General features: G+C 55.8%; 2 protein-coding genes across 3 annotated transcripts in view; both read right to left on the bottom strand.

Annotated features, from left to right (window-relative positions):
- The window catches only part of DNAJC6 (DnaJ heat shock protein family (Hsp40) member C6), a 42,024-nt gene extending 33,866 nt beyond the window's left edge, over positions 1-8,158 (bottom strand). Inside the window, exon 1 of one of the 2 annotated variants that reach the window (XM_064429154.1) lies at positions 7,923-8,158. Coding sequence is in view for 1 of the 2 variants with exons in the window: in XM_064429155.1 (XP_064285225.1) it covers positions 7,923-7,944 (22 nt within the window). In the remaining variant the exon portion in view is untranslated. The remainder of the gene's footprint in view (positions 1-7,922) is intronic. The other variant, XM_064429155.1, reaches the window with a different exon arrangement.
- A 1,763-nt stretch (positions 8,159-9,921) lies between these two features.
- Positions 9,922-23,438, bottom strand: AK4 (adenylate kinase 4). Its single transcript, XM_064429152.1, has 5 exons — positions 23,170-23,438; positions 15,779-15,898; positions 14,448-14,620; positions 13,426-13,544; positions 9,922-12,414 (listed from the first exon to the last, which is right to left on the bottom strand). Exons 1-5 carry the CDS (start codon positions 23,312-23,314, stop codon positions 12,300-12,302), a joined length of 672 nt encoding a protein of 223 aa, XP_064285222.1. The 5' UTR covers positions 23,315-23,438; the 3' UTR covers positions 9,922-12,299.
- Positions 23,439-25,944: the final 2,506 nt, after the last annotated feature.

The following is a 25,944-nucleotide window of genomic DNA, read 5'->3' as shown; positions in this document are numbered from 1 at the left end:
CCGCTGCCACCCCAAAATGCTGCCTGCGCACCTCTTCCCGCTGCCACCCCAAAGAGCTGCTGCACAGCTTTTCCCTCTGCCAGCCCCAAGAGCTGCCTGCGCACCTCTTCCCGCTGCCACCCCAAAGGGCTGCCTGCACAGCTTTTCCCTCTGCCAGCCCCAAGAGCAGCCTCCACACCTTTTCCCGCTGCACCCCAAAATGCTGTCGGCACGCCTTTTCCCTCTGCCAGCCCAAAATGCTGCCCGCACAGCTTTTCCCTCTGCCAGCCCCAAGAGCCGCCTCCACGCCTTTCCCCGCTGCCAGCCGTGCCTCCCGGCGCGGATCCCCTTGTCCCGGGTCCCCTGGGATGGCTGCGCGGCCGCGGTGCCCCGCACCGCGGTGTCGGAAAGCTGCGCTGCTCCTCCCAAGGACACCGCCCTCGGGTGGCACTGCCCGCTGCGCAGCCCGCAGGAGGAGGGGTGGCACAGCGCCGAGCCCCCAAATCCTCAGGAGCATCCCTGGTCCCCCGGAGGGACCCCAGCGGCTGATCCCGCTGGGATGGCGGGCCAGCATCCCAAACCTGGCTCGTGCTCTGGCTCGCAGCAGTGCCACCGGCTGCTAAAGCCATTTTTGTTGTTGTCACCCGTCTATTTTTAGCCGTTCCCATGCAAACAGAGTCGGGGCCAAGCAGAGCGTGGCCCTGAGCGAGTGATGAGCTGTGCCTTGCTCAGATGCAGTTTTCAGCCAGGCCTTGTACACCGTAATTTCATTTTGCACGGAACAGAGGAACCCAGGGATGCTCCGAAGGAAATGAGCACTATTAAACTCTTCTAAGTGGATTTCTTTGTAATTTAAGGAAAACTAAAGGCAAAAGGAAGCCCTAGCAAACAGGCATGAGCATGCCTTTGATCTCCTGCAGAAAGGAAAGTTCTCTGCTCAAAAATTAGCCCAGCTTTGTTTCTAAAGCAAAGACATCCATAAGCAAGGCCAGGCTGGACAGGGCTTGGAGCCACCTGGGATGGAGGAAGGTGTCCCTGCCATGGCAAGGGATGGGCCTGATGGACTCTAGGTTCCCTCCCAACCCAATAATTCTGGAATTCTCTGATTCCAGTCACTTGTACAGCAAAAACCTTGAGCTATCACTGGCACCTGGCTGAAATTTCCTGGCTGCAATTCCCTCTGGGGCAGCAGACATCTGGCCCAGCCCTACCTTGTCATGTGCTATTGTTTATGTAACCCCTGAGATTTCGTGGCACGGAGCAGACAAGGTACATCTGTGACCCAGAACTTCCCCACAAAAACCCCGGCAGATTTACAAGCAGCAAACCCAAAGTGAGCTGACCTGACACGGGCAGCTCCCTGTCAGCAGCAGGAACAGCTTGAACTCAGGGCTGGGGTTGTGTTTTCTACCCTCTCCATACTTTGGTCTGTGTGGAGCAATTCGTGGATTGCAACACTGGCCGGCAGGAATGGGCCCCTCCCTCTTGGCACCCACTAGCAGCAGGTTAATAAAATTTAAAATAAACACATTTTCTGAGCCATTTTGTGTATTCTGAGCAACCTGGGCTGGTGGGAGGTGTCCCTGCCCATGGCAGAGAGTTGGAACAAGGTGGCTTTGAAGGTCCTTTCCAACCCAAGCCATTCCAGGATTCCATGACCTTTACTAGGGATCACACCTGTCAGCCTCTCCTGGTCAGTCTAGGATAAAGCAGTTCCTGTGCTCTGGGATAAAAATGGGAAATTCGTGGGGCTGGAGGTGAACTTTCATTTGTTTTGCTTGCTCAGGTAAAGCCCAAAGACATCAAAAGAGGTGGAGCAGAAACCTGGCACGACACAAACCCTGCAGAGCCTAAACCCATCACCTGTGGTGTCCCCCTGCACCCATCAGCTCCAGAGGCTCAGCCTGGACACAATTCCATATTCTCAAAGATCCAGCACCCACTCCTCGCTGCCGAGCAGCCAAGGTCTGTCTGCCTCAGATGGTTTTTTGGGGGGAAAAAACCAAAAATTGTTCCTCCTTGTTGAACCTGTTGTTAATTCCTTTCCTTGTCTGAGGTTTTGGGGGATCACAGAGGAATCACCACCACAGCCTTGAGAAAGGGGGTTCTGCAAAGCACAAAGGGACAGAGCAGCCACTCCAGGGGGTCTTGGGGCAGAGGAGGAGGAGGAGGAAACGACCTCAAAGTCCCACCCTTGCTTGTACCAACTCAAGGATTAGGGAATCCTGCGGGTTCAGGTGAAGCTGCACCCTTCCAGTTTAGCTGAAAAGAACATATAAAATAATATTTCCCTCTCCCTCCCTTCTCCCTGTAAGTTGGGCTGAAGCAGGGCCTCGTGGTTTCTCTGGTTTTCGGAGAACTACAGTATAAAAACGCTTTAACAACAAAAAAAACCCAGCCAAAAATCAAATAACTGGATTGCACATGACTTTCAAAGCTGAAAAGGAAGGGAATGAGCCCCTCAGAAATGTTCATTTATTGAGCAGTGGCAGATCTGAGGTGCCCTGAGTGAGGGGCAAGGCTGGCAGGGGCCAGAGGGCTGGGGAGGTGTTAAGGACGTGCTGAGGAGGATTTTGTGTTGCTCAAGCCTCAAGAGATACAAACTCTCCCCGTTCCTGACCTTGGGAAAAATTGATTTGCCAACCTCTGGCTGTTTTTCTCTGTCTGGGCTGCAGCCTCTCCTGGGTAAAGTCTCTCTTTGTAGCTGTAACCAAGCCCCAAGTGTCCTGAGGTGCAATTCCATTTTCTGCCCCTCTCCTCCCATCAGCTGAGCAGCTCAGGTGAAATATTACACCTTGAATTCTCCAGCAGCACGATTAATCTGGGGAGTGCTGTTGGAATTGCAAATAGAGCTTGAAAATTAATTGAATACCTGGAGCCATACCTTTAAAACTCCCCGTAGCAAACATTTGTTCTGGAGTTTCTCCCCTGGGAATGCTGAACTCCCCCTGCACAAAGGGGAGCTGTGGCCATGCCCAGGTGTGGAGCCACAAAATCACAGGATCATGGAAGGGTTTGGGTTGGGAGGGACCTCAGAGCTCACCTCCCAGGGCAGGGACACTCCCAGCACTGAGCTGCAGAACAGGGATCACCTTTCCTGCCCTCTCACCTGGGCTCATCCATGCCTTGGGCAGTGCCAGGGGCATCCATCCCTGTCTGGGGTTGGAGATGGGGCTGTGTGTTCTGTCCCCATCTGTCAGAGCTGGAGCAGCTATCTCTGTTCATGGGGCAGTTTCTTGATCTCTCCCACACCCCATCCTCCCTCCAGGAGATCTCTGCTGTTAATGGGCCATTAATTATTAATTATCTGCTGTTCATGGCCAGCGAGTGTCCCTGCATGGTGACAAAATTCCATCAGCCCATTGGGAGATGCTCCGCCCAGGGGAGAAGAAAGCTGCTCCTGTGGGAATGCAGGGCAGGGGAAAGCTGCTCCTGTGGGAATGCAGGGCAGGGGAAAGCTGCTCCTGTGGGAATGCAGGGCAGGGGAAAGCTGCTCCTGTGGGAATGCAGGGCAGGAGAAAGCTGCTCCTGTGGGAATGCAGGGCAGGGGAAAGCTGCTCCTGTGGGAATGCAGGGCAGGGGAAAGCTGCTCCTGTGGGAATGCAGGGCAGGGGAAAGCTGCTCCTGTGGGAATGCAGGGCAGGGGAAAGCTGCTCCTCTGGGAGTGCAGGGCAGGGGAAAGCTGCTCCTCTGGGAATGCAGGGGGCAGAGGCTGCTGTGCTGTTCCAGGCTCAGATTGTATCCAGGTAGGAATGCTTCCTTTTTGTACTATTGCATTTGTATTTTTAGTTTTCCTAAGGAACTGTTATTCCTGCTCCCATATCTTTTCCTGAGAGCCCCTTAATTTCACAATTATAATAATTCAGAGGAGGGGGTTTACATTTTGCATTTCACAGAAGACTCCTGCCTTCCTTGGCAGAACCTGGCTGTTCAAACCAAGACAATTCCCCTGAGCTGCTCTGGGAATGTGGCAGCAGAACTACCCCAGGATGTGGCTCCAGAGCCAGGAATTCCATCCCCAAGCAGTTTCCAGACTTGTGCTGGGATAAATCAGTGGGGTTTGGCCTGGAGCTGGGGATGGCCACGTGGTTCCTCCCTGTGGATCAGGGAATGGGGAGTCCCTGCCTGCACAAGGAGCTGTCCCAGCCCGCCCCAGAGCAGCTCCTGGGGCAGCAGAGCCCATTCCCAGGGTGGGATGTGATGTTCCAGGGAAAATCTGGGATGGTTTCTGGGCATGCAGGTGGAGAAAGGGGCACCAAATGATCCAACCCCTTCTTAACCCCCTCAACACTCAGGAGTTCCAAAGTGGCTCTGCCTGTCTCGTTCACCTCTAACAAAAATCAAAGGAGGTTCTGAGATTCTTTGGGCTGGGTTTAAATGTTAAACTGGATTTAACCTTCAGCAGAGGAAGCCTTGAGCCTTTGCTGCAGTGACAGCCAGCCCAGCTCTCAGGGCCTGGCTGGCAGCTGGAGTGTTCCCTCTGAGGGTGGGTGCTCAGGGTGACACAGGATGTGACAAATTTTCAGCTCCCAGTGTCTTCCTCCCCATCCTTTCCTCCCCGTGAGAGCACAGCCATTAACTGCCCTGCTGTGTCAGCACATCCTTCATTCCTTGCCTTTCAGTCTGGTTCAAAAGCTGTCAGGGATGATCCAGAATTTACTCATCCCAGCCCAGGACATGGTTTTGGAGAGTTCAAGGATTTGCCTGGCTCCTCAGCCACGCTGAGCTGCAGAGCTGCCTGCCAAGGGCTGTTGTAGCTGCTAAAAACATCCATGGCTCACAAAGGAAGAGGAGAAAGGGATGGGAAGTGGATCTATAAGAGGCCATTAAATAGGAAATGCTGGCTCAGGAAGTCCCCAGCCTGCAAAATGCTGGAAAATCAGAGGCTGCACAGCCATTCACCATCAGGCATTTTGGTAAAAATCAGATATCTTGTGGCCTAACTGCTGTTTATTCATCATTTCCCATTCACTGTGAGGTACGTGGTTAAATCCTGAGGAAAATCTGGGCTCTGGGTCTTGACTGCACTGGAAAATGGCTGGTGGGGAAAACAGGGAGGAAAATTATACAACCAAATGTCATTGTGGGGTTGCATCAGCTGCAGCTGCTGAGCTCAGGTCAGGCCCAGCAGCAGAGAGCTCCATGGAATGGTCAGGTCGTGGTCTCAGGTAGCTCTGAGCCATCAGGAACATCAGATTTTCCATGAAAACAGAGGGAAATCTCAGCTGGGGCTGCCATCCCTTCCCCAGGATGGATAGGGTGAGGGTTTCCTGAGGGGGAATGATGTGTTCTCACTCCAGGCCTCACTGGGATGGACTTTCCTGGGTGAATATTTAAGAGAGGCCCAGGGCAAGAAGATGCAGGAGGGTCTGGTAGCACAGGAGAGTTGACAGAAGCAACACAACCCCATTAATGTGGTTCTACCTTCTGCCAGAATTTGGGCTTTTACCTAAAACTAACAGGGAAAATAATATTATTAAAGATTCGCTACTCTGGCTGATATAAAATATTCTAAAATCGTATTTGTCTCAGCTTGTGGTGACTTACAGGTGCTGACTGAGGCAGTTGGGGTTCAGGTTTATAACGAGCATCACTTCCAAAGGGTTCCTCCAGCAGACCCCACAGGGCTGCTCCTGCTCTCTCTATGTCCTGGCTTTAATCCACGTGCTGCTCACTTGGAAAAGGAATTCAATTGGTTTTTAGGATCATTTCTTTTTTTGCTTCCAGTCATGATCTGGCGAAGGGAATAAATTCAAATTTTCCTACATGGCAAAAGTTCCATTTCAGAGGATTTGGGATTTGGAGCAAATCCTGCCCCTGGCCTCAGTCTCTCTGCCTGATTTTGCTCTGCACCCCCAATTTCTCCATCTCTCCCTTTCCCAGCCTTAATTCAGGGATCTAAATTCCCATCCTTATTATTTCTGGCTGCTGAAGACAAGGAGTTATTCAAGAGAAAGAAATCCATATGTTGTTTGTGTCCGTCAAACAGGGCCTCGTCCACTTTTGGGACTGTAAGAGCTCATAAAATAGGGTTTCTAGTTTGGTATAATAATATTTAAAATCGTAATAAAATACTAAACCTCTTGTAAAAACATTAACATCATAGAATTATTAGTGGGAACCATTAATTATTTATAATTTCATATAAATAATAAATTCCTATTTATGGCACTTTAATTGGAGAGTTTCCCACGGCTGCTTTATGCACCCCTGAAGAAGCATCAATAATCTGATTTTTATGGGAATTACAGCATCTCTGCCTGCTACATCCACAGAATTCTGGAATTTCCAGGCCGTGTCCCCAAAAGTGTGGGAGCTGTGGTCAGCTCTAGTGGTTTGTAGCGGTCTCCTGATCCCTGGAGCTCGGGCAGAGCTGGATTCATGGTTGGCCTCGATGATCTCAGAGGGCTTTTCCCACCCGGATGATTTGGGGATTCTGGGAGGGGAGCAGCTCCCCCTTTGAGTCGGGATCTTTGCCATGGGTGAGTTGCATCCTTTGCCACATCCCTGTAGCGGTGACAATCCCAATTCCCATCCCAAGGCCAATTCCAGCCCCTGAGCAGAGCCGGGCGTGTGCTCGGGGAGGTTGAGCCCCAAAACCCCAACTCCCGCCCCAAAACCTGCCTGACACCCCCGGCTCCCAGGCTGTCCCCCTGCAATCCATCACCCCCAGCCCCTTTTCCCAGGAGGGACGGGAGCAAATCCTGCCCCAAACCTCGGCTCGGGGCGGGATTAGGCTGCGGGGATTAGTTGGGTCAGCAATTCAGCCGCTGCCAAGAGCCCGGCTCAAGGACGAGCCCGGTGCCTCCTTAAGGGCTGCAGCCTCTCCAAAATGCTGCATCCCTCGTTCGGGAGCGTTCCCGGGATGCAAACAAGGCGGCTGTGCCACGGCTGGCTAAATTTAGAGGCGCCGGTGTTGCCGTCACGCCGCCTGTGCCGCCGGAACCGCTCCGTACGCTGCCTTTATGGCATTTATTTTATTTTTTTTTTCCTCGTCAGGGAAGGCTATGACTAAGAGAAATCCACATTTGGAGGGATAGCAGAAGATGGAGGCCCTGGAGGGAGAATAAAGTCGGGAGTTTGCAGACCTGAGGGCTTGCCCAAAACATTCCTCACCCTCCTCCTCCTCCTCCTCTTTCTCCTCTCCTCCTTCCTCCTCCTCTCCCTGGCAGTATCCAAAACAACACTACGATAATGACAGGCACAAACACAGCAGCCAGACGGGAATTATGGGCTGTTTTCCAGCCGCGGGGGGATAAACACCTACCTGGAGCCGTGGGGAGCCCCGGCACCGCCGTCCCCTCCCGGGGCTGCCTCAGCCGCGCCGAAGCCGAGGCGGCGATATCCGCATTTACCTACGGATTTCAGCTGCTTTTTTGGCCCGAAGTAGGGGTTTTTTTAAAGGCAATGCAGCCCTGTGTTTGCCTGGGCACAGCAGAGGGGGGGCTGAAGGTCAGCTTCCCGCTGGATTGGCAGGGAAAGGCCGGGATCAGCATTGGATGGCAGCGCTGACATCGCCGCCAATGCCCCTCCTGCAGCCGCTCCGGCCCCGGCCGCGGAGAAGACACACTTATTATTTTAAGCCGGAAAATCCCCTTATTTTCATTCAGCACGGCCGCAGAGCTGCCGGGCAGCCCTGATGAGCGCAGCCCCCAATTTTGGGGTGCGAGGAGAGCCGTCCGTGCTCCCGCTGGGCACCGACCCTCCGTGCCCGGGGGCACATCCCCAAATCCCGGCTGCTCGCCTTCCCTGCCCGGCCTCGCAGCTCGGGGTGCTCTCCCTTCCCTGTGCCCCGTTACATAACCCCCTGCAAAGCCGGGAATGCTCCCCGTGCCGGGATGCCAGCCTGCCTCCCCCAATTACTCAGCACAAACGCGGCACCCCCAATTTTCTCGCTGCCCCTCTCTCCTCTCCTCCATCAGCTCCGGGGAGCCTTTCCTTACCTTGCTGCTCGGGGCCGTGCATGCTGCGGGGCTGCGGAGCGCGGCCGTGTCCCGCAGCCGTGTCCCGCAGCCGTGTCCCGCAGCCGTGTCCCTCAGCCGTGTCCCGCAGCCGGGTCCCGCACACCGAGTCCCGCACGCCGCTGCTCCGCCCGGCACCGGCGGCGGGGCCGCTCCCGGCCCGCCCGGGGCGCTGCTGCCGCCCAGCTGCCTGCCGCTCCCGGGTTATTTTTGGGATTACAGAGACTCAGGGAAGGATGGGGATGGAGGCAGACATATCACACCGCCTAAAATGTGGCCTGGAGTGGGATCTGGAGTCTGCAGCGCGAGCCTCAGCAGGGATTTTTTGTTTGTTTTCCTTGATTTTTTTTTTTTGTTTCCTTTGACTGAGTGCTTTTTAATTTTATTTTTCATTTTTCTTGCTCTTTTTTTTTTCTCTTTTCTTTCTTTTTTCCCCCTTTCCTGTAGTATTATTATTATTATTATTATTCCTTTTCCTTGCTTTTTTTCACCTTGATTTTTTTTCTTTCCTGTGACTGAGTGCTTTTTAATTTTATTTTTCATTTTTCTTGCTCTTTTTTTTCTCTTTTCTTTGTTTTTCCCCTTTCCTGTGTGTATTATTATTATTATTATTATTATTATTATTATTATTCCTTTTCCTTGCGTTTTTTCCCCTTAATTTTTTCCCCTCTCTGGAGAATGCCAAATGCCGCTGGATGGACTCAGCAGGGATGTCCCTTGTCCAAGCTCTGCAGCCCCGGGAGTGGGGCCGATCCAGGCACACCTGGGGCACTTCCCTGGCTACCAGGCAGACAAACACTCCAGTGAGGCTGTAAACAAATATTTGGAATCATTTGGGCTGGAAAAGTCCTCTCAGATCATCGAGCCCAGCACTGCCAAGGCCACCACTGCCCCGTGTCCCCAAGTGTCACATCCACAGGGATTTTAAATCCCTCTAGGGATTAGTACTCATCCATCCAGGGCTGGACAACCCTTTCCATGTAGAAATTTCTCCAAACATCCAACCTGAGCCTCCCCCGGTGCAGTTCGAGGCCGTTTCCTTTTGCTTTCCGCTCCAGCCGGGGCTGAGGTCGGGCTCTAGGGTGGGGACGTGTCCCTGTGCCCTGCCAGCTCCCCCGGTGCCACTCGCGGGAAGCCAAGCCTTTGATCCCAGCTGGATTTTGGCTCCCATTCCTTTGCTTTTTGGCCTCCCAGCTTTTGTTTTCAGACTGAGTTCGTGTTCCAGCTTGCGTTGATATTTTTCCTCCTCGGATTTCTCTGCCCGCACGTCCCCGCTCCGCCTGCGGATTGTCACGACCCTGGATCGCGACATCCCCCCCGCCGGCTGCGGCTCTCCCCCCGCTCCCCGGCTGCAGATTCCCGGTTTATCACCTTGTTTTCCCACTCTCCGAGCATTCCCCAGGCTCTGCTCGCTCCAAACTGGGAGTGCCCCGAGCTGTTATTCGGGAATGACAGCGACGGGCGAACTGGTGGCACTGGGAGGAGGCACTGCAGCTCCGGGACCTCAATTCCCAGTTCCCAGTTCCCAATTCCCAGTTCCCAGCACTCGTGATGGATTACCCGGCGCACAGGACACAGCCAGAGCCTCCCTGCCCTCATGTTCTCCGGGATTTTTATCAGGAGAAGTTAAAAAGGAAATTAAAACCACTTTGTGTGCAGGGAGGGTGTTTTGAGATGGGCTTTGAGGACCCCCCAACTCAAACCAGACTGGGATTGTGGGATTCTGGGATAAGGATAGGGGGGCTGGAGCAAATGGCTGCATCCAAACTGGCTTTTTAACCAATATTTTGGATTATATCAGATAAAGGACCCAAAGTGCTGCGCTGTGTCCAAATCCAAAGCCTCCTTCAGGCAGGGATGCTCTGCTTCCTCTTCTTCCCCTCTCCTCCTCCTCTTCCTCAGCTCCTGCAAAGGAGCTCCAGGTCCACCCTGCCCTGCTGCCTTGGCAAGGCACAACCCACACAGACTGCCAGCACAGGGATCAGCAGGAGAAAATCTTTATTTACATCTCGAGAGCAGTAACAAGGCTGCAGCGATTCACCGGCAAGAAACTCCGGGAAGAAAACTCCGGGAAGCAAACTCGGCGTGACATTCCAGGGGGGAGAGAGAGGCTCCTCCCTCCACACAGTATCTCGGGTCGGTACAAAATTCCTGTGGCTTTACAAAAGGTTTGGGCTTCACAGTAAAATACCGAAGGGGGGAACACGGCAGGGATGCACAGCGAGGGACAAATTCCCTGCTGGAATTTGGTCTCGGAAAATGCAACAGGTCTGGTAGAAAATTCCATCCCGAGGGCTGGATGCATGCACGGCCACGGGATTTCTACACCCACTATAGGGCTCCAAGCCTGGAAAAGGCATCTTCAGACCTGTCCTGTGCTGGGCTGCATGGAATTCTCTCTTCAGGAGGAATTTTGCAGGAGGAAAGGACAGGACACAAGGACGGGACAAGGCAAAGCAGGGATCAGCCCCTCTGCCTGGCACTCAGCTGCTTTTGTAGCCTAAAAAAACCCCTAAAACCTCCTGCCCAGAGCTGTTCCAAAGAAAGCAGCACACAGGTTTTGGCTGTTTTGGGATTTGTGTCTAAAACCAGCCCAGACCTTCATCCCAGGGCTGTGGGAAAATCCCAGATCTTTCTGAAATGGGCTTTCCTTGCCAGCTGGAAGATTTGCAGCCTCCCAGCAGCAGGGCATGGAAAGGCCTCCTGGGACAGCAGTGAGACCTGACAATCCCTTTGTTCCCGCCTGGAAAATTCCCACCTGGAGCAGGTGGGAGCACTTTGGCCTCTCCCCAGGCAGGGGTGAGCAGGGGATGTGGGCAGTGATCCCACTCTGGCTCCACTGGGGACAGCACCAGGATGAAGCAAATTTTAGGGGATCCCTGGTCAGCACGAGGATGCTCAGCTGGGATAAATCAACCCAGGCAGGAGCTGGAGTTTGACACCTGGAAAAAATCCCTAAAAAAATCTGGTCATTCCCTTTTCCCTGCTGTGGGCCACAGGGAAAATAAAGGAAAACTAAACCCAGGGACATCCAGCAGCAGAAAGGTGCTCTGATTAGCCCAAGAGGTGCCAGCAGTGCCAGGTTCCTGCCCTCCTGTGAGTCCCCCTGGCAGAAGCAGAATTCCCTATGGATCCAGCAGCTCCATGCACAATTCCCAAAAGGTGATGCTAAAATTCAGAACTTTTCATGTTTGTTTGCTTTAGACCTTTACAAACACACATCTTGCTTTTATTTATTTTTTTTCTGAAATGTGTAGTTTATAAAATAAGGCAACTTGAGGAGGCCAGAATTGTCCCCGCTGCTCGGGTACTGCCTCCTGCAGAAAGAGGGTGACAGTACTTCCAGCTGAGAAAAGCCCAGCCCCAGCACAATCCAAGGATGCTGTAAATGGTGGGAAAACACCTGGGCATGGCCCTGGGTGCGCCCCAAGGAAGGAAGGATCTCTGGGATTTCATGGGGAGGGAGACACTTTGCTGGGGGACGCAGCAGGAGCAGCTGAAGGGACCCCCTGGCCAGGGGACCTCGGGGACAAAGGCAGCACAGAAGGTGGAACTGAAGATTTCTCCCCAAAACTGAAGCACACGTGGAGATAAATCCTTGGGAGAAACTCTTAGGACTTTGCTATCTTGTGGTATTGAAAGCTATAAACCAGGAAAGCACAAGGGAGTGCAGCTCACCCCCAGCCCAGGTTGTGCTGAGTGCCACAGCATTCCATAAAAACCTGTACAGCAGCTTTTTCCAGCAGGGAATTCAGCTCTCCCCATGGAAGGAGCACAAGGGAAAATTTCACCACCAAGGTTTTGCCTCCTTTAGGTGTATTCATGCTGGAAATGTGAGCCACACTTCTCTCAGCTCTGTAGTACACATGTTTTCCACGTTGCTCCCAAAATTCCCACTGGGCTAAGTGTTGCTTTCTAGAGCTTTATTTCTCTGAGAAATACATTTAATAGAAAATAATTTATAGAAAAAAAAAAAACACCTCAGCCTAGAGAGTCCTCAGCAGTAAACGGTCCTGTGGAGCAACAGGATGGCACATGTGGGCACAGCCAGGGATTGGGGCTGGAAAGGGATGGCAAGGACACCATGGCAAAGCTGTGTAAACCTGGAATGACCAATGTCCCAGTCAGCACCACCAATCTGGGATGGACCACGGGCAGGAAAGCTCCATAGCCCCAAAAGAGGGGGAAAAAACCCTTATTCCAGCAGACTTGACCTTCCAAACAAAGATCTGATCCTGGCTGTAACTGGTACCCACCAATGTCACCCAGCCGTGACCACCCGAGCCCAGCACAGCCCTGGCACTGCGCTGGGAACCAAATCCAGGACGGGATGAAATCCTGGTGCTTGGCACGAGCTGGTTAGTGCTCCTCGTCCGGGAGGATGGGTGGGATCCTGCTGGACAGCAGGGTGTACACGTAGGGCCAGATCTTGTTGGTCTCTGTGCCAGAGAAGGAGTGAAGGATGCCCCTGCTCCTGGAAAAAAGGTGGGAGAAGTCAGGAGAAGCCAATCCCAACCAAGGCAGCTTGGACAGGGCTGGGAGCACCCTGGGGGAGTGGAGGTGTCCCTGCCCAAGGCAGGGGATGGAATGGGGTGGGATTTAAGGTCCCTTCCAACCCAAACCATTTTGGGATTCTGCAGTTCTCCCCCTTTCCCTGCAAGGGCAATTTTGGCCCCGCCATGTGCTTAAAAACATTCCTGGGTTTCTACTCCCTTTGAGCAGCAGATTTACCACCCTGCAGCAATCCAGCATTCCCAAACTGGCCAGGGAACAGCAGCCCCACAGTTCCAGGGACAGCAGCCCCACAATTCCAGGGACAGCAGCCCCACAATTCCAGGGACAGCAGCACCACAATTCCAGGGACAGCAGCACCACAATGCCAGGGACAGCAGCCCCACAGTTCCAGGGACAGCAGCCCCACAATTCCAGGGACAGCAGCCCCACAATTCCAGGGACAGCAGCCCCACAGTTCCAGGGACAGCAGCCCCACAATTCCAGGGACAACAGCCCCACAGTTCCAGGGACAGCAGCCCCACAATTCCAGGGACAGCAGCACCACAATTCCAGGGACAGCAGCACCACAATTCCAGGGACAGCAGCCCCACAGTTCCAGGGACAGCAGCCCCACAGTTCCAGGGACAGCAGCCCCACAGTTCCAGGGACAGCAGCCCCACAGTTCCAGCTCCTTTCTCCTGCCCTCTTGCCAATGTGGTTCACCCAAACCCCTCGGTGCCCTGGATGGATTTTTCATGGCATGTCCCACCTGGATCCAGGCCAAAATCCCCCTCCCATGTGGTGAGCCCAGCAGGACCAGCAGGAGCTGGGGATTTCTCTGGATCACCCTCCTTCCTCCAAGGGAGGCCCTGTCCGGCCTCAGGGCTTGGCCCAAAAATCTGCCAGGGCTCTTTGGGCTGTGGGCACGGCACAAAGAGCCCTGCTGGCTGTTCTGAGAGCCCTGCTGGGGTTTCTGCCATGCCCTACTCACTTGTAGAGCTCTATCACGGGCTTGGCAGCATCTTTGTACTTCCTGAGGCGCGCAGCCACGGCCTCGGGCCTGTCGTCCTCGCGCTGCACCAGCGGCTCCCCGGTCAGGTCATCCACACCCTGAGGGGACAGAGCACTCAGGTGTGGGAATCCATGGGATTAGAGGTCACACAGGGACCTCACCCACCCCGTCACCCACCCCGCAGCTGCCACATGCCTCCTCCTGGGGATGCCTCAGGTTTTGGGTTTTCTATTTTCAGACTCTGAGCTGCTTTAGTGTGTGGGGCTGGGCTTCACACGAGGGGATGGGGAGCTCTGCACAGAGCAGGGACACAAAACAATTCCTGCTCCAGCTGGGCACCAAGGACAGATGATCCCAATCCCAGCCCAGGAGCACAAAGCCCGTGGGCTGCAGAGAGAAAAACAAGCAGGGTGGGACTGCAGGGGCTGCAGTGGGGTTGGACACTGAACTGCAATGTGCACATGGAGCAGAGCTGAGCCCAGGGACAGACCCCGGCAGCGCTCGTGCATTTTGGGGCCATTTGGGTTCATCCTGGGGGCAGCCCTGGCTGGGCTCTGCTGCTGCCCGAGGTGGATCCATGGAGGAGATCCTTGGAATCAATCCCTGCTTTGTTCTGGAACTTTCTCCAGTTTCTGCTCCAGGGCAGCCTGCACTGTCTGCATGAATCCCGCTTTCCTCAGGAAAGTTTAGCACAGTCCCTCAGAAAGTTTAGCACAGTGCCTCAGGAAATTTTAGTACAATCCCTCAGGAAAGTTTAGCACAACTACTCAGGAAAGTTTAGCACAATTCCTCAGAACAATTCCTCAGAAGGTTTAGCACAATCCCTCAGGAAAGTTTAGCACAACTCCTCAGAACATTTAGCACAGTTCCTCACGGCGCTCAGCCCTTCTGCCCCGGATCGCACCCCCCGAGCTCCTTCAGCACCCCATCTCCTGCAGAGCAGAGCCCCTTCTCCCGGGTTTCCCTTCTGTGGGGGCTCCGGGGGGCTCCGGGGCTCTTACCCGGGTGTGGGGAGGGTTGAAGTCCATGTTGTAGACGCGGCCGCTGGCGGGGTGCACCCAGCGGGCGCTCAGGCGATCCTTCAGCGTCTCGAAGGGGATGTTCAGGCTGATCACCAGGTCCAGCTCGCAGATCCCATCCAGAGCCTTGGCCTGCCCCAGCGTCCGAGGGAAACCTGGGCAGGGACGGGGGTGAGAGGCTGGGGAGCAGCGAGGATGGAGCCAAACCCATCCCTCAGGCGCAGCCCCGCTGCGGCGCAGGCCGCGTGGAAGGAAGACACGCCATATGGCTCCGAGAAAAAATAGCTCCTGCAGCACAGCAGCTCCTGAAATGTGGCACCCGGGGCTCAGGGTGGTGGCTGCTGTCCCCGCACGGGGGCTGGGGGCAGGCAGGAGGACACAGGCAATGGCAGAGCAGGGATGGGGGATGGAATGATGGGGGAAAACGTGAAGGGACAGCACAGAGTGCTGGGGATAAACTGCTGGCTGATGTGGGGGCATCAAGGAGACTGCAGTGAAAGGCTCCTGTCCTCCTTGGGATAGCCAGTGAGCAACTGGAGCAGAGAATTCCAGAATCCCAGATGGTTTGGATAGGAAGGGATTTCAAAGACCTGAAGGGAGCCCACAAGAAAGATGGAGAGAGATCTTTTGCAAGGGTCTGGAGGGACAGAAGAGAGGGAGTGGTTCCCACCGCCAGAAGGCAGGGATGGATGGGATATTGGGAAGGAATTGTTCCTTGGGAAGATGGGCAGGCCCTGGCACAGGGTGCCCAGAGCAGCTGTGGCTGTTGCATCCCTGGCAGTGCCCAAGGCCAGGAAGGAGCAGCCTGGGATAGTGAAAGGTGTCCCTGCCATGGCAGGGATGGCACTGGATGAGTTTTAAGGTGTTACCCAATCCAAACCACTCTGGGATTCTTTGATTCTCATTCCATGGCCAGGGACCCCAGGCCGTGCCTCTTTGCCCTCAGCATCTCCCATCCCTCTGCCTCAGGTGGCTTTTGGGCTGGGATTGAGGAGCTGCTTCACACACACACACACACACACACACACACACACACGTGAAGGAGGGAAGAAGTTTTTCCTGGCGTGTCTCCAGCCCTGCCTGCTTTGTGGAACACCCAGCTCCTCTCCCTGCCCTTCCCTTTCCCGGCCACGTGCCAAGGGCTCAGCTGGACACGCACGTGCCGAGGCCAGCGGGAAATGTCCCTGCCAGCAGGTCAGCTCCTGCCTCTCCTCCCACCTCCACCTCCTGGCTGTTCTCCCTCCTGGCGCTGCCAAACCACGGGGAACAAAGGAATGTCCCAAGGGGGCTGGGATTTGCCCCTCTGCACTCACCATCGAGCAGCCAGTGCTGCTCCCGGCGCTTCTCCAGCTCGGCCATCATCACGCGCGTGATGACGTGGTCAGGCACCAGGAGGCCTCTCTCAAGGTACTGCTGGGCCAAGGCTCCAGCTTCTGCTCAAGACAAGAAAGAAAAATAGATGGAAAAGAAAAAAATCATGACATTTCCACTTAAAAAAATATCACTCCCCCTCAAATTCTGCCTGGCCTCCTCTGTCTGGGAGATTGTTGGCAGCGCCGCCCTGCTCGTGATGGAAAGGCCACACAGTCATTTTTGAGGTGGAGGAGTGGGAATTCCTGAGATACCTGAGAGCAGGAACATGCTGGGCCTCAGCCAAGCCAAGCTGACGGAGAGAGAAGCCCTGGGTGTGCTCCTTTGGCTGGGGAGATGGCTCCCACGTGGGCACAGGTGAGGGCTGTCCCGAACACCTGAGCCTGCTCCCCACCCCCAGGGCTGAAAGATTCCACACTCTCCACTTAAGATACTCTCAGGTAAGGAAATTATGCCCAAGATCACATCCTTGAGAACATAATTGTGGTAATTGTAAGGTAAGTGCACATTCCTGGGCTCTCCCACAGCCCTCAGCCTCAGCTCCTTCAGGAAGCTGGAGGACAGGGCATGGAGGGACAGGACACAGGGAATGGTTCCCATTGCCAGGGGGCAGGGATGGATGGGATATTGGGCAGGAATTCCTGGATGGGAGGGTGGGCAGGCCCTGCAATAGAATTCCCAGAGCAGCTGTGGCTGCCCCTGGATCCCTGGCAGTGCCCAAGGCCAGACTGGACACTGGGGCTGGAGCAGCTGGGACAGTGGGAGTGTCCCTGCCATGGAATGGGGTGGGATTTAAGGTCCCTTTCATCCCAAACCATTCCATGATGGAGGTTTACCATGATTTTTGTTCAGCCCCTCAGAAACACAAAGAAAACATTTGGAAAATTGAAATATTCCTTCTCCCTGTGTGTGACAAGCCCTGCTCCTGCCCCAGGAGAGCTCCAGCCCCTTTATCCTCGGAGCAGGACCCCGTGGACATCTCTTCTGCTGTCTTCCCACAGCAGCTGAAATAGCATTTGTCACCAGAAATGAACAATGCCCTGATCTATTTTTTGCACCCTTTCTGGTGAGGACAGCACATTTCAGCCCTCTCCAAGTGTGAGTCCTCTCTAAAAATAACCCCCAGGATCCTGCACTGGAGGCAGCTCCGGCTCTCCAGGCTGCAGCGAGGTGTCCACATGGGCAGCACCTGCACTGGCTGGGGCTGAATTCCTCAGCTGCAGGAGGGCTTTCTGCAAAATAAGTCTTGGAGAGAATTCATCTGTTCTAAGGGAAGAATGAGCCTGAGCAGGGGTCCAGTTTTGGGCCCCTCAGTTTGGGAAGGACATTGAGATGCTGGAGCACAACCAGAGGAGGCAACGAGGCTGGAGAGGGGCTGGGAACACAAACCCTGTGAGGAACCCCTGAGGGAGCTGGGGGTGCTCCCCTGGGGAAAAGGAGACTCAGGGGTGCCCTCAGCACTGCACAGCTCCTGAAAGGTGCCTGTGCTCAGCTGGGCTGGGCTCTGTCTGCAGGCACTGACACAGCCAGAGCTCACAGCCTGCACTGCACCCAGGGAATTCAGGCTGGAGATCAGGGAAAGGTTTTCACAGAAAGGTGATAAAGCTCTGGGATGGCTGCAGGGGAGGTGGTGCAGTCCCCATCCCTGGGTGTGTTTAACAAAGCCTGGATGTGGCACTGGGGGCCAGGGTTGAGTTGGGGTGCTGGGGCTGGGCTGGACTCGATGGTCTTGGAGGTCTCTTCCAACCCAGTGATTCTGGAAATTCTGTGAATTCTGTGAATTCTCTGACATGCTCCCAGGTTTAACCCAGAGCCCAAAGAATCTGCCTGGAAAATGCTCCGATTTTTCCCTGCTGTGTGTGACAAGTCCTTCTCCCAACACCAGAAGAAAGGTCCAGCCTCCTTCTCCCTGGAGCAGGGCCAGAAGTGCAGGATGCTGGAATCCAGCGTGCCAGCTGCCAGGGAGCGGGGCAGCGCTGACTCACGGGGCTGAGTCACCGGGACCATCCCACTGCCTCCGTGCAGGCAGGAATTCCAGCTGGCAGCCAGCACTGAACACCTTTTCTCAATGACAGCTTCTTTGTCACTGCCCAGACATCACCACGTTCCGCCTGGGAAAGCCAAGGACACAGGGATGGAAAAACCAGCCTGCAGATTGTGCCAACAGCACGGAGCCCCGAGGGCACCAGCATTATAAAAACAGGATTTTGGAATTTTTATATTTACTGACGTGGTCTGTGCAGTGCCTGAGGCTCACAGGGAATGAGCTCGCTGCAGAGCTGGGCTGCTCCAGGGAGGAGCTGGGAGGTGCTGGGTGAGGTCTGGCTGTCACCCGGGGAGGGATGGACACCCAGGGGACCAGGAGCTGTCACACAAGGTCTGGCTGTCACCTGAGCAGGGCTGGCCATCCCAGGAGCCTGGAGAGGCCACACAAATTCCAGCTGTCACCCCAAGGAGGGCTGACCATCCCAGGAGCCAGGAGCTGTCACACAAGGCGCATCTGTCACCCCAAGGAGGGCTGGCCACCCCAGGAGCTGTCCCACAAGGTCTGATTGTCATCTGAGGAGAGATGGCCATGCCAGGAGCCTGGAGAGGCCACACAAATTCCAGCTGTCACCCCAAGGAGGGCTGGCCACCCCAGGGTCTGGGAGAGGCCACACAAGGTCCGGCTGTCACCTGAGGACACACGGCCATCCCAGGGAGCAGCTGTGGCTCAGCAGGGCTGCTGGAGCCAGGCCTGGAGCTGAAGGCAGGAACACCCCGGGGCTGGGAGCAGCGTGTGGGAACAGAGCAGAGCCCCACAGCCCTGCTGCCCCGGGGCTGCAGCTTTCCCACGCCCCAGGACAGACGGACAGCTCTCCACAGCTCCACCACGGACAATTCCTGCTGCTCCCCTGTCCCCTCCGTGTGTGAAGCTCCTGGAGCTTCTCCCTCCCCCAAAGCACGGCCACATCTCCTCTCTCCAAGGAGGAGCAGCTCTGGGTTTGCAGGAAGGACCTCCAGAGTTCTCCAGACCCCCCGGATGCACTGAGAGCATCATCCCAACCTTGCAGCCCTCGGGGTTTCTTCCAGGCAGTTTAATGTCCAAATTTAACGTTTGCCATCCCCTTCCCAGCCCCCAGCCCCACAGAAAAGCTCCATTCCAAAGGGGAGCAGGGTCTGGGGAGTCCTTCCCCAGCAGGGAGGGGATCCTGGCCCCCCCAGGAGCTGGGGCTCACCCTGTAGCACCAAACCCCGTTGCTGTGGCTGGGCTGCAGGCTTTACTCTGCAGTTACTCCAGGTAGCAAAGGGCTCTGGAGTGTGCTGAGCTCAAAGCCAGCCTGCCAACTCCTGCTTTAATCCCATTAATCTGGTGGCTGTGGGTTTAATCTGCCCTGAAACTCACGGGACTCCAGCTCCCTGTGGCTCCCCCCAAGTGACCTTGATCTGTCCCCAAGGGACGTGTCCCACCCCTGAGGGACAACTGATGATAATAACAGGGTATTTGTTTGGGGAATGATTGAAAGAGAAGGCAGTTTAGGTAGCAGTGGTTTTATTTTTCAATTTTTTTTATTAATTATTTTGGAGATTTTGAAGTAATTTTAAAGAATTGGGGGTTTTTTAATGAATGATAAATATTGGAGATTTTTAGGGATTCTTTATTGGTTTAATGTGGGGGTTTTTGGTAATGTTTTAATTTTTTTTTTTTTCTATTTAAGGGTTTTTTTAGGGGTTATTTGTTTATTTAGATGGGATTGGGTTTTTTAAAGTTAGTTTTAGAGCGGTGAGTGCATTTGTGGATTTTATTAAAATTTTATTTTTAGTTTTATTTTTTATGGAGATAAGGGATTTTTAAAATTATAATTTAATTATAATTAAATTAATTTAAAATTTAATTAATTTTAATTATAATTTTTTTCAAATAATGAAAGGATGCATAATTGTTGGGGTTTTTAAAGGTTTTTTTAATTGTATTTATAGATTTGTTTTGTAGGTATAGAGTGGCATTTTTTATATTTGTAAGGGTATTAAGGGACGTGTTATTTGTGAGGGACATGTCCCAGCCCCAAGGCCACCCAGCAGCCACCCAGGGCCAGGCAGGCCAGGCTGGAGGAGAAGCTGTTCCCAAACACAGCCCTGGGCAGCCTCCAGAGCCTGCAGCACAGCCCTGGACTTTCTCCCTATCCAAAACCTTTTCCAGGATTTGTTTTTCCCATTATTTAGACTACAGCAGCCCAGCCTGGAGCTAACAGAGAGGAGGAACCCCGGGCGTGCAAAGGGCACCAATGCACCACCACAACAGATGTCACCCCAATTTTGGGACCTTCTCCCTGACACAGAGGCTGCATCCACCTGCCCTCAGCACCAGGAGGTCATTTTAGGGGGCAGCAGACAGATGTGACCCCAAATTCGGGGTACAGGAGGGATGTGGGGTCTGAAAGGTGCCTGTGCTCAGCTGGGCTGGGCTCTGTCTGCAGGCACTGACACAGCCAGAGCACACAGCCTGCAGCTGCACCCAGGGAATTCAGGCTGGAGATCAGGGAAAGGTTTTCACAGAAAGGTGATAAAGCTCTGGGATGGCTGCAGGGGAGGTGGTGCAGTCCCCATCCCTGGGGGTGTTTAACAAAGCCTGGATGTGGCACTGGGGGCCAGGATGCAGTTGGGGTGCTGGGGCTGGGCTGGACTCGATGGTCTTGGAGGTTTCTTCCATCCCAGTCATTCTGTGCTTCTGTGAATTCTGGGATTCTGTGATTCTGGGATTCTGGGATTCTGTGAAGTCTGGGATTCTGGGATTCTGTGAATTCTCTCTGGAAGGCAACAGCCAGGACTGGGAGAGATCCCTGTGGTCAGAGCACTGCCCCCACACACAGGGACACAGCAGGCACCTGTGGAAAAGCAGAGGGCTGCCAGGCTGCCCCCCTGGGCTCAGCTTTGGCCACCAACCAGGCCAGTGTGGCCAGCAAAGGCCACAATCCGTGGGGAAGGTGTGGAGAGGGGCAGTGGGGCCGGGCCGTGCACAGCCCACATCCCCCAGGGAATTTTGTTGTGGACGCTCACAGAGGAAATCTGTCACGAGGAGGGGACAGGAGCCACTTCTGGCTCCAAGAGAGCACCTGACAGGGAGCAGTGGGACAGACACAAGACCACAGACCCTCAGCCAAAGCCAGGACAAGCAATTTGGTTGTTTGGCAAATGAAAAGCAGAGTCCTGCTAAGACCTGGGGATGCTGCCAACACCAGAGACAACCACCTGGGTTCCGGGGCAAATGCTGGCCAAAAAAATGGCTCACCACCCTCCAGCACCCCTGCCTGGCACCAAAACACAGCCTGTAAGTTTTCCAAGGTGTTACAAAGGCCTTTTCCTGCAGCAGAGAGCCACTTGCTGACAGGCACTAATTAGGAGACACACGGCTGGGGGCGGATGTGCTCGGGGTTGCTGGAGCAAAACTCAAGCCCTTTAGCAGCAGCCATGCATTCAGCTGCTTCACCTGCCTCAAAAGTGAGTCTTTGTTCCCTGAGACTGCCAGTACCAGCTCCAGCAGCAGCCTGGAATGCTCTCCATGCTGGGAGCTCAGCCTTCCTCCAGCAGCAGGAGCCCCCCGTGCCCCCCAGCCCTCAGCCTGGCCTCTTCATGCCTGGCAGTGGCCAGCAGGAAAATCCCTGGAGCACTGGCACACCAGGCCGAGATCCCTGTAAAAACACGGGATTCACGGCTGCCTTTGGGAGGATGAGCCTGTAATGAGTCTGTTGGTTCTGCAGAGCCCCAGCTCCCCTGAAGCACAAAGCCGGTGACGCAGCTGATAAACTTGGGCAGAGGAGCTGCTCCCACCTCGTTTCCCCCGGGCACAGTCATGTAACAGCTTGTCCAAAGCAAATAGCAGAAAAAACAAAAACAAAAACTAAAAAAACCACAAATAACTGGAGCTCACTGAGAGCTGTCACAGAGGCTGAGTCAAAGGTGGGACCCAAATGTCACGCCAGATGAACCAAACCACGGCTGGTTTCCTTCTGAGTAATTTTCCCTGCCTTTCTCCTTGTTATTTCCTTCTGAATGTACCCAAGACACCTTTCAGCGAACTCTTCTTGCTTCTCAGTGTCCCCAGAGGAGCTCTGTGGCAAGAGCATGGACTGAAAAGTGAAGTTTGGGACAGCTGGTGGTTCAGAGCTTGGCTGTGGCAGGTCCTGGGTGGGCACCGTGCTGCCCCTCTCCCCACGCTGCACCTCTGCTTGCTTTGCAGCCCAGCTTTCTGTCCTTCAGCCAAAGCCCTCAGCGAGATTTTCCAAATTTTGAGCCTCCCTCTAAAGCAAACATTATTGTCCTTTTTATTTACAAAAGGAAATCTGGGTATTTTTACATGAGCTGCGTGCAACACCCTTGCCGGACCACGCACCTCTCCAAAACTTTACCCTCCCTAATTTCCCTCCCTGTTTATGCCATCCTTCTAAAATAGAAATCACTTCCAAACCTCTCGGCTTGTTTTGCATCGAGGCCGTTTCACCGCTCCCCTGCCCGGTGAGTCAGCTTCCCCCGGCTCGGTGTTTCACACATTAGCGGAGGACAGAAGGAAGCGCTGGGGATTGCCCAATCCCGCGGAGCTGGGGCTCAGCACGGCCGCTCCCGAGCCCAGCCCGGGCCAGGAGCCCCTCACCGCCCGCGGGACACGGGCACGGCGCATCCCGGCTCCCGGGGCTTGGATCTGGGTGTGGGGCACGGGACAGGCGGCACTGCCCAGCCCCAGGAGCCGGGTGTGCGAGGTGCGTGCTGACACCCGTGTCCTCGCTCCTGGGACCGCGGCGACATTCCCGGCAGGTGCTCCCTCCGGACAAACGCTCCTTCCCAATCCATCCGTGCCGCCGTGGGAATGCCGCAGCATTCCAGCCATCTGCCGCGCATCCCCTGGGCAGGATGGAGTTATTCACAAGGGCAGCGCACGCCCGAGCCCCCGGCCAGCGCCGCTGGGGTCTTCACACCGCCCTGTCCGGAGCCGCGATGCCCCAGCACAGCGATAATGAAACCATCGCTCACCCACGGCACCCCGCGGCTCCCGATCCCGCTTTTCCCGAGCGGCTCGGCGAGCTCCGGCGGGAGGGAGCAGGCGATGAATGAGCCGTGCCAGGGAAGAAAACAACCTGTGGTGCGCCCGCCGCGGGCACGGATCCCCATCCCTGCCCGCCTCCATCCCACCGCCACCTCCATCCGCATCCCCACGCCGTGCCAGCGCTGCCCCGCCGGAGATGCGCGGGCAGGGACCCCCCGCTCCCTCTCCCGCTCCCTCTCCCTCTCCCGCTCCCGATCCCGATCCCGATCCCGGTCCCGGTCCCGGTCCCGACGGGGCGGCCCCGCGGGCACTCACCGCCGCCGCCGCCGAGGCTCTCCCGCAGGAACTGCCCGCTGGAGAGGTGCTGCAGCCCGAAGCTGCGGGCGATCCTCTCGCACACCGTGCCCTTGCCCGAGCCGGGGGGGCCGAGCACCACGGCCCGCAGCAGCTTGGAGGCCATGGCCGGCTGCCGGCGCCGGAGCGCTGCGGGGCAGGACACGCGTCAGCCCCGGCCGCGCTCCCCCCGCAGCGCCCGGACACATCAGCAGGGCGGGGGGACCCCCGGCCGCTCCTCCCGCCCGCCCCCTCGGGCCGCGGCACCCTGGGATTTGTAGTCCCGGAGCCGCCCGCGCATCCCCCGGCCCGACGGGGCCCCCGCGGTTCGGCACAGCCCGGCTCGGCGCGGCACAGCCCGGCCCGGCACAGCCCGGCTCGGCGCGGCACAGCCCGGCCCGGCACAGCCCGGCTCGGCGCGTCCCGGCTCGCCCGAGCCGCGCCGCCCATGGAAGCGGCTCCCGGGGCACGTCCCGCACGCCCGGCACGGCCGTGCCCGCTGGGAGCCGGGGGGACCCACGGGGCACCGCGACCACCGGGGCGGGCACCGCGGCTGCGAGCTGTGCCAGCCCCGCTGCGGGCCGGGAACAGCGGCCGTGGGGGTGCGGGAGGGGATGCACAGCTGGAAAGGGAGTACAGCCTGTGGATGTGCACAGCTGGAAAGGGAGTACAGCCTGTGGGTGCACAGCTGGAAAGGGAGTACAGCCTGTGGGTGCACAGCTGGAAAGGGAGTACAGCCTGTGGATGCACAGCTGGAAAGGGAGTACAGCCTGTGGGTGTGCACAGCTGGAACGGGAGTACAGCCTGTGGGTGTGCACAGCTGGAAAGGGAGTACAGCCTGTGGATGTGTGCAGCTGGAAAGGGAGTACAGCCTGTGGATGCACAGCTGGAAAGGGAGTACAGCCTGTGGGTGTGCACAGCTGGAAAGGGAGTACAGCCTGTGGATGCACAGCTGGAAAGGGAGTACAGCCTGTGGGTGCACAGCTGGAAAGGGAGTACAGCCTGTGGATGCACAGCTGGAAAGGGAGTACAGCCTGTGGGTGTGCAGCTGGAATCCACAGCCAGGGAAGGAGGTACAACCTGTGGATGTACAGCCCGGGAGGTGCAAGCTGTGGATGGCACACACGCGCACACACACACACACACATGCACACACACACGCACACACAGAGCCCGGAGATGGTGCCCAGCCTGCCAACAGCCTGGCACCGCACAGCCCGCCGTGCCCAGGGGCTGCTCAGCCCAGGCTGTGTCACACACAGTGACACAGACACCGCGGGGACTGTCTGTGGCACTGTGTGTGTGTGTCACTGTCTGTGTCACTGTGCGTGTGTCACTCACTGTGTGTCTGTGCGTGACTCCACTGTGTGTGTCCCTGTGCGTGTGTCACTGTGTTTCTGAGTGTCACTGTCTGTGTCACTCCCTCTGTGTCACTCTGTTTGTCTGTCTGTGTGTCACTGTCTGTGTCCCTGTGTGCGTGTGTCACTGTGTGTGTGTGTCACTCCCTCTGTGTCACTGTGCGTGTGTCACTGTGTGCCTGTGCCACTCCGTGTGTATCACTGTCTGTGTCACTGTGCGTGTGTCACTCCCCGTGTCCCTGTGTGTGTGTCCCTGTGTGTCCCTGTGTGTGTCACTCCCCCCGTGTCCCTGTGCGTGTGTCTGTGCGTGTCACTCCCTCTGTGTCCCTGTGCGTGTGTCCCTGTGTGTCTGTGTATCACTCCCCCTGTGTCCCTGTGTCTGTGTCCCTGTGTGTCTGTATGTCACTCCCTCTGTGTCACTCCCTCTGTGTCTGTGTGTGTGTCACTCCCTCTGTGTCCCCGTGTCTGTGTCACTGTCTGTGTCCCTGTGTGTGTGTGTCACTGTGTGTGTGTGTCACTCCCTCTGTGTCACTGTGCGTGTGTCACTGTGTGCCTGTGCCACTCCGTGTGTATCACTGTCTGTGTCACTGTGCGTGTGTCACTCCCCGTGTCCCTGTGTGTGTGTCCCTGTGTGTCCCTGTGTGTGTCACTCCCCCCGTGTCCCTGTGCGTGTGTCTGTGCGTGTCACTCCCTCTGTGTCCCTGTGCGTGTGTCCCTGTGTGTCTGTGTATCACTCCCCCTGTGTCCCTGTGTCTGTGTCCCTGTGTGTCTGTATGTCACTCCCTCTGTGTCACTCCCTCTGTGTCTGTGTGTGTGTCACTCCCTCTGTGTCCCCGTGTCTGTGTCACTGTCTGTGTCCCTGTGTGTGTGTGTCACTGTGTGTGTGTGTCACTCCCTCTGTGTCACTGTGCGTGTGTCACTGTGTGCCTGTGCCACTCTGTGTGTGTCACTGTCTGTGTCACTGTGCGTGTGTCACTCCCTCTGTGTCACTCTGTGTGTGTCACTCACTGTGTGTCACTGTCTGTGTCCCTGTGCGTGTGTCACTGTGTGTGTGTGTCACTCCGTGTCACTGTGCATGTGTCACTGTGTGCCTGTGCCACTCTGTGTGTGTCACTGTGCATGTGTCACTCCCCGTGTCCCTGTGTGTGTGTCCCTGTGTGTCCCTGTGCGTGTCACTCCCTCTGTGTCCCTGTGTCTGTGTCCCTGTGTGTCACTCCCTCTGTGTCACTGTGTATGTCACTCCCTCTGTGTCACTCCCCCTGTGTCCCTGTGTCCCTGTGTGTCACTGTGCGTGTGTCCCTGTGTGTCACTCCCCCTGTGTCACTGTGTGTCTGTGTCACTCCCTCTGTGTCCCTGTGTGTCTGTGTGTCACTCCCCCTGTGTCCCCGTGTCCCTGTGT

The sequence above is a fragment of the Passer domesticus genome, chromosome 7 (assembly GCF_036417665.1).
Source record: "Passer domesticus isolate bPasDom1 chromosome 7, bPasDom1.hap1, whole genome shotgun sequence".
NCBI lineage: Eukaryota > Metazoa > Chordata > Aves > Passeriformes > Passeridae > Passer > Passer domesticus.
This window is presented reverse-complemented; position numbering and strand designations above follow the sequence as displayed.